The sequence below is a fragment of the Mobula birostris genome, chromosome 1 (assembly GCF_030028105.1).
Source record: "Mobula birostris isolate sMobBir1 chromosome 1, sMobBir1.hap1, whole genome shotgun sequence".
Taxonomy (NCBI): Eukaryota; Metazoa; Chordata; class Chondrichthyes; order Myliobatiformes; family Myliobatidae; genus Mobula; species Mobula birostris.
The window spans coordinates 58116586-58130439 of NC_092370.1; the positions used below are offsets into that span (position 1 = coordinate 58116586).

Below are 13854 nucleotides of genomic sequence, written 5' to 3' on the forward strand. Positions count from 1 at the left end.
ATATCAATAAGATTGAAAGAGTGCAGAGAAAATTTACAAGGATGTTGCCCGAATCTGAGGACCTGAGTTATAGGGAAAGCTTGAATAGATTAGGACATTATTCCCTGGATTGTAGGAGAAAGAGAGGAGATTTGATAGAGATATACAAGATTATGAAGGGTATAAATGGGGTAAACTCAAGCATACATTTTTCCACTGCGTTTGGGTGAGACTAGAACTAGAGGTCATGGGTTAAGGGTGAAAGGTGAAATATTTAAGGGGAACATGAGGGGGAACTTCTTCACTCACAGGGTGGTGAGAATATGGAAGGAGCTACCAGCAGAAGTGGTGAATGTGGGTTCAATTTTAATATTGATGAAACATTTGCGTAGGTACATGAATGGGAGGGGTATCAAGAACTATGACCTGGGTGCAGGTCAATGGGACTAGGCAGCATAATAAATTGGCATTGACTAGATGGGCCAAAGGCCCTGTTTCCATGTTGTAGTGTTCTATGACTATGATTCTAACGCATGCTGCCACTAATTTGTAACAAGTTACTGAATTCATTAATTATTAAGTTCAGCCACAAGATCGTAGGGAAGGCATATCCTAATGTTTCTTCCGGTTTCACAGAAATATAGAACCCTAAGCCATCTCTTAATTTATTTTAAGAATGTAGAACAGAACTGCACAAGCATTGGCTTTTCAGCCCACTTGTGTAGGTCATAGTATAATTCTCCCTGCAGCTGTATCAGAACAAACATTCAATGTGGTCTTGCTGAACTACACTATGCAGTAACATGCTCGTACATTGAGACAAATATATTACCAGCTATCTCCCTCTTGGAAGAAACCGAAGTGATATATCCTTTTCTCTAACTTCCACAATCCGTAGAAAGGTCAGAACATTGTATTGAATATGATAAAAGTATGCTTGATCATCAAACTGAATATATGCTCACCTTCTCACAACTGCCAAGCTAACTACAGATTTATTTTGGAGACACATGAAACAGCAGATGTTGGAATCTGGAGCCACAAACACTCTGCTGGAGGAACTCAGCAAGTCCAGCAGCAGCTCTGGGGGGGTGGGGGGGGGGGGAAAGAGGAGCTGTCGGCATTGGGTCCTGATGCAGGGTGTCAACCTGAAACATCAACAATTCCTTTTCCCCAACAGATACTGCTCATGGATACGGCTCAACATGCTAAGTTTCTCCAGCAGATTGGTTGTTAAAAAAAAATTATTTTCATTTTTTTTGTAGGGATCAAGTTCAACTGTTTAACAATTAAGAAAATTTGCTGGACTGACGTGTCCCTGCACAGCCTTTTACCAATGATTTTCCAACTGTCTGAGATTTCAGTGTATTGTTTTATCAGCGTGTCCTGAGAAATTATTATGATTTTCCAGGATGATGAGTGGATAGGGTCAGCATTTCTCATAAACCAAAAATCAATCACATACCTAAAGCCACTTTAATTCAAAGCAGGAATATTAGAAAATGTTATCAGTAATTTTTAAAGAACACAATTTAGGAAACTCCTGCATTAAGACAATAAAAAAGCCTGAGAAAAGAGATCATCTATATTTCTTCAAATTGCATGCATTTCTGAACATGTCAGAAACAGATCATTTGTTCAAATCCTGAAAATGGGTGATTCAGCTATCAGAATCATTGCCAGTCTCCTAATCTTTGAAAGAACCATCATTGCTTTTCTCAGTGGTGCTTGAATGTAAAACATGAAGGATATAGATAGATAGAATGCTTAGTGATTAAACCTAAGCATTCTCAATGAACTCATTACAATTGAAAGTTGCTGTAACAATTACATTCAATACATTAAAGTTACTGAACTACTATTCAGAAGCTAAGATTATTTACCAAAAGAAATTAGCTTGAACCCCCAAGGAGAATGAATTCAAATACATATTAAGTAACTTGAAACGAAAAGCCAATTTAAGTGATGCTAGCCATTAAACAGCCAAAATGTAGTTTAAAAAGAAATCTGGCTTATTGATAAGATTCTCAGAAGGAAATATATTATTCTTCCCCTGTCAGGGTAACGTGTGCCCCAGGCCCACCTAAGCATTTGACTCCTACATATCGTCTGGAATTACTCAGTAAATAGGGCAATTGGTCACCAAAAATAAATCTTGCCAGTTATGTCTACGTTCTTTGATCTAAAAAAAGGCTTTCCTTATATAGGTGTTTTAAAATGTTTCAGATGAATTCAGCAAAATTCGGCAACTAATCACACAATTAAATACCAAATTGAAGAATAATGGAGATTAGCAGAGGTGAATCTGTCCAAATCATGTGCATGGAGGTCATGGGGGAGTGGGGTAGTGATGAGAGGTGGAAGGGTGTTGTGTGTGCATGTGTGCGTGAAATCCAGTGCAGTTGTGTTTATGACTCAAGAACAGCAGTGTATTGGTGTGTGTAAAATGTGACACAGCTGTGTGTGTTTATGCATGTATTTGCAGTTCCCAATTTGTAAAAGTAAATAAATTAAGTCTAAGCTTTCCAAGTGAACATTTGGCCGTATTCTGCTTTGAACTGTGAGGTAGGGTAAGTAAGATCTGCGGCGCAAAGGGTGTTTTCCCTCGTTAATATTTAAACTGAAATGAACCGCTGAGGGTAATCACGGGAAGGGCAGAAGGTTTTTCAGACCTCGAGGACAGAAAACTTCCGAGCTTAAACGGAGATCTGAGCGATTGGGGATGCTTTGCGGATACGGCTTCCTCTGGGGCTGGTGATGAGAGATTTCCACCTTTGTGCTGATACAAAGCCTTTATTATCTACACGGCAGGAACATTGTTCCGTGAAGTCAGACAGAACAGCGGGCAGAGGTGGATGCAAGAAGCTAGGGTTTGGGGAATGTTGCTCGGAAGCAAATTAAGTAAATTAAATCTGAATTTGAAGCAAACTGCTGCTAAATTGTACCTATGTCATTCCGTCGCTTTTTTTCTTACTCCCTAATTTTGCTCTTAGAATTGCGATTACATGCTTGAGTACACTTTCAAAGAAGGTTAGATTATTATTTCTCCCTTGAAATATAAACCAAAAAAAAACAATGTGAGCAGGAAAGCAAGCCTTGAGTGGCAAAGTCACGGGGCTGGAATTACCAAATTAATGTCAAGTGAGGGAGAGGAAGTCAGGCTGTCGGGAGGAGGAGAGAGGGCGAGTGGTTTCTGAGAAGTATATAAATGTCAGAAAATGGTTTTTAACTGAAAGTGAAGGGTGGAAGTGAACGCGAAAGATTTGCGGATAGACAGAGAAAAACAAAGGGTTACAAGATGCTGTAAAAAGACGAAAAAAACGCAAAAGCTGGAATCAGAAGCCAAGAAAAAGACATAAAATACTGGAAATACTATCACCTGCCACTTGTATTCCTCCCCTTCCCCTACCACCTTATTCTGACTTCTCCACCCCTTCCTTTCGGGTTCTGATGAAGGGTCTCGGCCCGAAACGTCGACTCTCTATTCCCTTATATTGGTGCTGCCGGACTTAACGAGTTCCTCCAGCATTGCGCTTGCGGCTCTGTGCGACGGACGGCATGTTCCAGCATCTAATTTGCTTGTTGCAAGCTTTTTTCCCCATATAGGCTGAGGGGAAATCATTTGTCGAGTGATGCTCAAGGAATAGACAGAACAGGAGTCATAAGGGTCAAACCAGCTCACTGCTCTCCACCACAAGAAAATATAGATCTGATAAAAGGTCTAGTGGGTTGTCTGAGCAAAGCAATTGTTCGGCTTTAATGAGCAAGCCGAGTTATCCGATTTGGCTGTTAAACGTCGGAATAGGAATCGACTGAAAGCATATTTCACACCCCTTTACTTGGGTTTTTTAGTCAACCTATGTAGGAGTCTAGTTGTCTTTTAAAATACAGTATTAACTGCTACTATATTTGGATATTTCAGTAAATTTTGGCTTATCTGTAAGTTATCTGTACAAAGACAATAGGGGGTTTACAAATTTGGAAATAAACCAAGGCCCCTGTTCAATTTTTAAATCAACCTGTTTGGCTCGGAAGATGTAGGAAGATGTAGAAAGGTGCAGGACAGGGACGGGACAAGAATTTGTTTTAAGGTATATTGACATAAACGGCATTAAGGAGTGATTGGTAGTTTTCCAGGATCTGGTAGAGCCAAGTGCAGCAGACAAGCTGGTTAAAGACCAGAATTTCAAACGTTAAAGGCTGGCATAAGAACGATCTAGTCTGTCTCTTTCTCATACCAAAATGAATAAGAATCTTGTTTTCGTGGTGGATTGGCCACTTTTTCCTGTATTCAGCGAGATTCACATTCCCATCATTTGCAAGTTCTGACTTTTTCACCACCATGGAGAATTTCAGTGAACCGTTGTTTACTGACACCCACAAACATCTAAGACCACTACCTTGTAAGATATGCATTGCAAAGTTAGTATGAAATCATTCCATAATTTCCAAATTATTCAGAATAACCGTCAGAATAAGAGCTCTAACTACTTCACACTAACCTTGAAATATAGTCTAACATCGACGTGGTCTTTGTTTTGAAAGTATAGTCAGGAAGCATAATGTTCACCATAAGCCCTAATTGTTTTGTACATCCTTGTTACATCAGTTCCCTTTTGAGTGGATATTTATCTCCTTCAATAAGAAAACTGCCAACAGATGTAGCATCAAATGTTTATACTGGAAATCATATTGTTACTTGCTAATTATACCCATATTTTTCATTAGTTGTAACTGGAATATTGAACGGGAAAACAACATAAAAAGGACAGACTAGCTGAAAATACCAGTTCATATCAAAATTCGCATTTCCTTACCCTTTCACTTCCCAGAGTGATTCTTCTACAAAACATATTCAGCTTAATTATCGTGGGCATATATGCCTAGACTATAAGTGCCATGAGAAATAGCTTTCTGCAGCATCAGTTGCACTCTGTTTTGCAAGCATCTAAGAAGGTACTGGAGTAAAAACAGAGGTAGTCAGCAGAACAGGAAGCAGCTGAGTCATAGAAAGATAGAGCACAGAAACAGTCCTGGCAGCCCATCTCATCTAACTGAGCATTCACGACTAATCCCTCATTAATCCCATTAGTTTCACCATATTCTCATCAACTCGCCCAGATTCTGCCACTCACCCACAAGTTGAGTAAAATGATCTCCTAAGTAGTTGTCTACTAGTGGGTCCTCAGGTAGCTGTAAAGGCCGATTTGGGATCCAGATATTCTGGTGCAGTGTGGCCATGAGTAAGTGGTGGCTGTCTTTAGTGGTTGGGTCTTTTGGTTGTCCATTCTCTCCTTTTGCAGCTGCTGCTTGTTCTCCGTGGCACAGCACAGGCAGCTGCTACCATGCAGCACAGCTCCCCTTTGAACAGATTTCTTTCATGTGCATCGAACGAGTGGAATGTCTTCCCAGATTTTTGATGTAATGTTCAATTTTTTCAGGCAGATTTTGATGTTACCTTTCAAACATTTCATTTGCCTACCAGAGGCTTGCTGACCTTCCTTCAACAGGGAGTGAAAGATCTGTCTGGGGAGATGTAAGTTAGGTATCCAGGTGAAATGACCTATCCATCAGAGTTGGAGTTCCTCTATCATGGTGGAAATATTGTTCACATTTGCCTCTTCCATTATGCTGGTGTTAATTCATCCATCCTTCCAGATGATCCTCAAACTCTTTCATAAAGTTCTTGGTGGTATAGTTCTAGGACTTTCAGGTGTCTCCTGTAGAAGGTTCAAGATTCAGCTCCATAGAATAATGTAGGAAGGACTACTGCTCTATAGATGAAAACTTTTGTTTGGACCTGCAGGTCACAGTCTTCAAAGACTCTTTCCCCTAATTTTGCATAGTCTCCACTAGCACTACTCAGTAGTTAGATAATCTGAGTCCATGCTTGTTTTTGAGGACAGAATGCTGCCAAGGTAGGGACAGTGGTCTACATTTTCAAGGGTGATATCATAAGCTTTTATGGAGGGATGGCTAGTAGGTTGGGCAGTAGTTGATATAGGATATATATTTTTATATATTCAAAACAAGACCCAGGGTTCTATATACCTTGGCAAAGGCATTCATGATACATCAGGGGTCTTCGTCAGAGCATGCTGTGTATGCAAGTATATCCACATACTGAATCTCTATGATAGTGGTTGTGCTGATCTTGCTCTTGGCCACGAACTTGTTGAGGTTGAAGAGCCTGTTGTCCATTCTGTACACTTACCCACCAGTCACCCACATACTAGGGACAATTTATAGTGGCCAATTTTCCAAAACAGAAAGTGCTGGAAATACACAACAGGAAAGGCTGCATGTGGAAAGAAAAACAGAATTAACTGAGAAATAAAATCTTAGAAAAAAATGCATTGAACTTGCAGAGTATATGGAGATCAAATTAAATATCTGTGATGAGATGGAGACCAGGAAAGACAGAATGATTGAGTTCTCTGTTGATGAGCTGACCAAAAGGTTTGACAAGAGCAGGGTTATAGATGTTGCCTACATAGATTTTATCAAGGATTTTGACAAGATCCTTCATGATAAGCTTTTCTGGAAGGTTAGTTCACATGTATCCACAATGAGCTAGCCCATTGGATTAAAAAGTGGATTGAAGGTGACAGACAGTGTGCAGTATTGGAAACACAAGAGATTCTGCAGATGCTGGAAATCCAGAGCAACACACACAAAATGCTAGAGGAACTCAACAGGTCAGGCAGCATCTATGGAAAGTCGACAGTCGACATTTCAGGCTGAGACCCTTCATCAGCATATATAGTTTATTAATTTCCATAGATGCTGCCTGACCTGCTGAGTTCCTCCAGCATTTTGTGAGCAGTATTGAAGGGCTGCTTTTCAAATTTGAAGCCTATGTCCAGTGGTGTGCCTCAGCGAATGATCCGCTGTTGTCATATATATTAAAACTTGGACAGGCGTGTAGGCAGGATATTTTTTGCTGGCATGGAGGGGTGGGCTAAAGAAGGTTGTCCACAAAAGAACATTGGGGTCTAGATCAACTTGGGTAGTGAGCCATGAAGGGTATGGAAACAAGTCTGAAGCTATGCATTTTGAGAAGTTAAACCAAGGCAGGACATACGAAGTGAATGGCAAGACTCCGGAGAGTGATATAAAACAGAGAATAAGAGACAGAAGTACTATATATATAGTTCACTGAAATCCAATAGAAAATGTGGCCTGCTCATCGGCCACCTCTGGAGAGGTGGCTAATGCTACAACTGATAATCTTTCATCAGGAGTTGCCAATGCTGATATAATCGGGAAAGTCTGTTTATCTGAATTTACTAAATCCTGTGTGTCCTGAGGAAGATATGCGCGTCAAGAGAAGACATTTTCTTCCTCCAGACTGAAGGAAGAAAACTAAAGTGACAGGTTCAGGAGATTGCATTTACTGTGAATGAGGTGCATTAAATTGGAGAAAACACGATTATATTCCTACAAAATGCAGCTGCCCCATTTTTTTTTATCAATACCCGTTTCTTCTATAAATTATATTCGACATTTACTTCGAGGCACAATAGTTTGCCAATGTTGGAATACGGAACCAAAAAAAAACAAACTGCTGAAGATACTCAGTGGGACAGACAGTCTCTACGGAAGCGAACGAATTGTCGATGTTTCTGGTCGAGTCGCTGCATCAGGACTGAGAATGTGCGGGGTGGGGGGGGGGGGGCGGACGCCGACTATAAAGAAGTGAATGGCAAGACTGAGGCAGGAGCTAGCAAGGTGGATCTAGATGAGGAAGGTTTGATGGGCAAATAGACGTGTGTAATCTCCATCTACTTAACATGTGCAATACTACAACAAATGTGTTTTTTCGGACGCATCGTTTACTCGTTTTACAAGAAATATAATTACGTTATTTCTATCCTGGCCATGTAGCTTTCAATGCTAATATAATCTGTAAAGCATAAACTGTATTGAATTAGTTGTGGATCTAACATTATAGATGAATAACAAATCCCCTTCTTGCAAGTTTTTTTTTAAAGAAAGTCGGTCACTTATAACAAATTTGAAGTTTCCTTAGCTTTAGTTAAGTTCTAATTTAAATCATCGCCTTTAAATTAAAAAGAGCAGATGGGAGGGGGCAGTGGGGAATGGGGTGGGGGAGGGTTGGTAGGGATGTGATATTCTGAACGTTCCTATAGGGGGCGCTCCAGTTCCCTACCATTAACCTTCATACCAAAAGATTTCCTGTAATTCTTCTCAGAACCGTCTGCGTTAACACCCCTAAAGCATCACAGTCTGGGTGGTTTCACTTTTTAATGCCCCAGTGTCTTGGTCTTTAGATGGGACTTTTAAAACGCAGTAGTTTCTAACTTGTAAAACTGACTCATTTTAACATGGTCAGTCTTGGAGTATTCGTGGTGCCACGGCAGTATTGATAAAATGCGTAGAACAATTTCAAAGGATATCGTATGCATTGTATTTTTCTGCTATGCAAACAGGGGAAACTATAGAATAGACAGACGCGCATCTGCCCCTGACTCTGGATGTGTTTCCCGGCACTTTTGATTGGGACATACAAGAAGGATGCAAGAAGCCTCTTGTCTCATAATCTCCATTTAAATGTACGTGGGTGTCCCGCGGCGAGTTCTGACACTGTTGTGATTCTAACTTAAATGCATTTCTGATTCTGCACTTGTTGTCGGTAATTAAATAAGCAGCGTTGGTGGAAACATTTAAAGCGATTAATCAGGAAAAGTGCATTGGATCGAGTGACGGGAAGGCGGGTGGAAATGTCAACTCCGACAGTTAGAAATGAGCAAAGCAGGGCTGTCAGAGTATACAAACTACAGCGGGCGTTGTTTTAAACAGATTACAGCAGGGACTTTGTCACCTGGAAATCACATCGTGGAAACTGTGATTTCACCTTTAAATACTCCCTAAGAAAATCGTAGAAGTGATAAATATTTAAAACAACAACTTGTAGCTGACTGGTGCTTTTGGCACACAAAACATCTCAGCGCCTTCAGTGCTCTTGTCTGAAAGATATGTTAAACAAAAGACAGGGGTATTCAAGGTGGCCAGTGACCGCGTTAGTAGTGACTGGTGTTGGCACGTGGTCAAGTTAACTCCAACCTCAGACGAGGAGGGAGAACTCACGGTTAGATATTACAATCTACAGCCAGAAGTTAGCATCCCCTTCGTGTTCAGCATGACAACATGGATGACATCCCTCTACAAACCACCTCTCCCCTCCCACTCTTGCGCGTTTCAGTAAAATTGCACCATTGTTGTTGGTTCTCTCCATTTCAAAGGGGAATAGGTTGTTGGTGAACCTCGGCGGCTGGGTGTCACTGACTGCAGTGCCTTGTTTCAAAACACAGGTCTACTGCTTTTGGTGCAGTGGGCGACTGGTTTCCCCGTCACAGGACAGCTTATTGCTAAACATCGCTTATTAACAGCGATGTTCTTTTAATATCCCAAAACATCTGATTAATGTAAAACAAACATTCAGTGTTTAATATGGCATACTTATCAACCGCTGATGGAAGTTTAAGTCTCAGTGGTGTGCGACAAACTGCTACATTTGAATCAGTTGAAAACTATGTTGCGCACCTCCCTGAATATCCTCCCCTGTGTATGTTTACTCCCCCCCCCCACCCCCTTTACACAGCACGTCATCTTTTGCGTTTGCTGCACTGCACTCACGCGGGAAGCGGTTTTATTTTATTGCATCGGTTTTGCTCACATTGCGGGGTTTCGAAGGTATTTCGATTCCACTCATTTCAGACATTTTGAGACAACGCATCCCAAAGTGAGGGGTTGGGGGACAGACTTAAAAGACGACCCCTTGCCTCTACATGACCCTCCTTCTGTGTCTTCTGTCCCCTTGCACTTCACAGACACTTGGGGGATCTCTTTTATTTACATCCTCCAACGCTCCTGTTGCTTTCAATGTTACACGCAACAGGGTATAAAAGTTCAGCGATAGACTGAACACACTCGTCTGCAGTTGCGTTTTGAACAGATTCCTTAGGCATTTCACGGAACACTCATTTAGTATCACAGAAATGTGATCCAAGTGTGCTTAGCATTTTAATGATACAAATTTGACATTAACTCGTTTCAAGGCGTCCAAGTACAGAAACCGAAAGTCTGAGCGCCTCGCTGGATAAATGGAGTGAGTAGTCTGAATTGGCGTCTTCCTGTGAGACAGTTTTCACGGCAGCAAGTTACTAACAGAAAAACGAACGTGAGTGAAAGGTTCTCTTTCTTATTTAACTGCGATTCACATCAGGGAGGTGGTTAATAAATTGGGTTGGAGTTTAGATTTGGATTGAGACTGAGTTTGTAAACTTCCACTAGTCAGTCAGACTTTTATAATTCTCTACATTTTTCCCTGCTACCAAGCGGATTTAAACAAGACCCCTCTTGTTACCCAGGAAGGGGTTAACCCAATTCATCAACTACGGTTTGAAGGCTCCGTTTCTCCGTTTGTCGCTGTCCTTCAGCACCAAGTCACCACAGAAATAGCCCATCTATGTGTGCGTGTGTGTTTAAAGTGGAGCCAATGAGCACTTCCTTACCTATAGTTGTGATCACTGTAATAGCAAAATAAAAGGATCCAGCGAATTTCCACTGAACCCCAGCTCTATGGGGCTCCGCTTGCATGATGATCACCTCCAGCTGCTTGTAGTCTTCATCGCTGATGTTATACTTGCCCTTGAGCCCGATCTGCTGCTCCTTCAGCTTGCCGCCCTGCTCCATTTCGAACTCGGACTCGAGGGCATCGAAGACAGCAGCTCCCACCAGCAGGTAAGTGAACGTGCAGATGATCAAGGATAGAGTTCGCACGTTCTGCCGCTTCATGGCCTCCAAAAAACGGCGTGTGAGCGGCTCATGTCCGCTCTCCCTTCTATTCTCCAAACGCCTGAGGTCCACCGAGAAAGCCCGGGTACAGCAGCCAGGATCCCGGCAGCGGCTGTTCAAGTTATCCGACACGTACTGGTCCTCTTCAATGGTTTTCTCGGAGGCGGACAGACAGAGCAAGCTGCTCGATCGCCGGGACCAGGATCCCTGCAACCTAACTCTGCGCAAGACCTGACCAAACCAAGTCGTCCCAGTGCGCAGGGCCATCAAAACAGCACGTTCTGGGTGGGGGGAATGCTGTTCGCTGAGCGATCTGTTCTCAAAGGATACGGTCGGGGATCCGAGGCGCTGTGGTCTGCGTCAAAACCGGCTGGTGACAGTGAAGAGACGCTTACAGGGCGTGGGATGGAGCTAGTGGGCTTGGCGGATTGCTGATGAATCTGACAGGGGTACCCACCACGTTGGATTAGATCTGATTGCTGGAGTGCGTTACCTCCCTCCCTCCGAGTCTCCTTCCTCTCTAACCACACCTAGTGGGATCTCAGCCATCGCCACCTTATCTAGTTATCAATTTTAAACGCAGGTATTTTCAGGGGTTTTTTTGTTAAGAAGGTTGATTTAAGACGACTGTCTGATGTCATCTCCTTATTTGTACCCTGATGCACGAAAGGCGGGAATGAAACAACCTGCCAGTGAGAAGATTAAAGCGTATGAGGACTGAAGAAAGAGGTGGGGGATAAGGCCACCACCTACGGAGGCTTACTTAAATACATGTCATATCTTGTTGTGACAAACTTCCATAACCTCTCCGACCCACTTGCAGTCTGTTCGGCACACCCTCCTCTCCACCACACTTCCTGATTTCACACAGACTCCGGCAGAGCCAGCCCGGTTTCGTTTTCCTTCAGGCAAAATTAACCTGGCAACGTCTTAATTCTAGTCCTGGATAGGAATGTTTTGTTCTTTACGTTTCGCTTTCACTAATCTGCGCTTCTTTTTGAGTTTTCGCTGACAACGCAGAGACCTTCCTTAATAACTAGTCAACTACTACAGACAGTTCGCTGTTACACTGAGCACTAAGAACAATCTGCTAAAGCTTTTTGCACAAGTCCCGCGCTGTTAGATCAGTCTGAATGCAACTTCATGAGAGCCAAAATGATTCTTCCGAAGCTTCATCAAACTAAGATCTAATGCGATTCCCATTTCTAATTCTGAAAACTGAACGGAAGGAAAGCTATAACGGAGCCCTTAGACGAGTCATTATAGACCAGGGTTTCCCAACATTTTATATGCCATAGAGCCTTATCATTAACCGAGGCGTCCGTGGACCCCTACCTAGTTAGCCTTTTAAATAAATGATTGGAGGTGAATACGATCGAACGTTGTATCAGGAGAAAACACCCGCCCAAATAATCTGGTAAAGTCAGTGTTCAGAAAGCAAATGGAACCTACAGAATACAACAACAACCGCCCCCTCCCCAGGTTCTAGGAATGGCCTCTGAGATATTATTAAGCATAACTGAACTTCAGATGCCAAAAATACACTTGCCTCTATGTGCCATGTTGTTTTACATGTGTGACGGTAATCAACGTGATATTTTGAAAGTATGAGTAAAATGCTATTCCTTTTACATAACAGACAAATGAGGATTTGTAATGTAACCATATTGTCTACCGTGTAGAGAAATTCGCGTTAAGTGAGATCCTGGTAGTTACGAATGATTCCTTTGCAATTTAATTATGCAGTTATTAGGATTAAAAAACAATATAGTCGAGAATTTGAGAAAAAAAATCAGGTGTAAAGAGAGATATATTTTTACATTTGATTGTGCATTAAATCAGTCATGAAACATACAATGTGGTACAAAATGGCGTGGGTTATGTGATAGCACAACTGTGAAAAGATGGCTTGATAATTAGCTTTGGTTTAATAATATTCTACGACACTATCTTATGAAAAGCAGCCACGTTTTCTTCTTCTTGTTTCTGAGCTGTCCGTGGTCCTTAACAACAGGACAGGCACGAGCTCCGGGGCGGGGTTTTCTTTCTCGCGTCATTGGCAAAAGAGGCAACTGACATTGTAGATAAGTTATGTGGAAATCAAAAGATACAGGAGGAATGGCGTGTGGTACTCGGTCCATGTCAGACCCCTCACTGCTGAGTCAGCGGCTGTCCAAACTTGAAAACCCAGGAATCTCAACCTGCTTCTTTGGGGTTGGAACCTCTTACGACGTGGCTGTGGATTAAAACAGAGCCGTTTCCTCCGAGCAAAACATACAACTAAAACCATTTTTCAATCCGGCAAACCAGCAAAACTCCATTGAATTTTAAACGTGCAATATAATTTGAAAGAATTTGTAAAAACTTGAGGATAATGGCTTCCCCTTCCTCCTCCGCCCCCCACACCCCGCACACACACAAACATTAAAGACCGCACCCCCAGCCCTCGACCCCGGCCGCCGGTTTGTTTGATGTGACGTGACGTGATGTGATGTGATTCTGCAGTCGGACCGTGCCCTCTCATTAGCGCCAGGCAAACATGTGTCAACATCTGATTTCCACAAACTCTAGTGGAAGATTAACAGGTGTGATCACCAGCGTTACAGGAAATATGATAAAACTAACGATGAACTATGTTCAGGAATACTCATCCTCGAAGGATTAAATATATTTGACTGTTTTAATTGTGTACAGTTATCAGATTCTCTTCTAATGCATTCGAAAGATAATACTTTGTCTTGACAAGCCCATAACTAACTTAAATTGTCAGTTCAGACCGAGCTGCGAATCCATGCTGATTCAGTTATACCAATCACTTCTACTTAAAGAAAAACGCATATTCTTTGCATCATAATAGCTAGGTATCCCAGTAACCGACCAGAGTTTGAAACACGCCTAACTGTTGCCCCAACAACGTCTGATTTAGTGGGAGGGTTGCAATAGCAGCGCCGCGTTTCTAATCATCATTGAGAAACGGACGGTGAAGCATGGTTCGCGTTGTCTTGAGTTTTCACACGGCAATGGAAAAAAAACGGACCGCAGTACGTTTACTAG

The 13854-nt window shown here is 42.1% G+C and overlaps 1 protein-coding gene across 2 annotated transcripts in view; it reads right to left on the reverse strand.

Moving 5' to 3' along the window:
* The window catches only part of kcnk9 (potassium channel, subfamily K, member 9), a 98183-nt gene that overhangs the window by 77452 nt on the left and 6877 nt on the right, over nt 1-13854 (reverse strand). Inside the window, exon 2 of one of the 2 annotated variants that reach the window (XM_072261317.1) lies at nt 10518-10817. In XM_072261317.1, coding sequence (XP_072117418.1) covers nt 10518-10800 — 283 coding nt within the window. In that variant the 5' untranslated portion in view covers nt 10801-10817. Of the gene's footprint in view, nt 1-10517; nt 11068-13854 lie in introns of those variants that run through there. The other variant, XM_072261218.1, reaches the window with a different exon arrangement.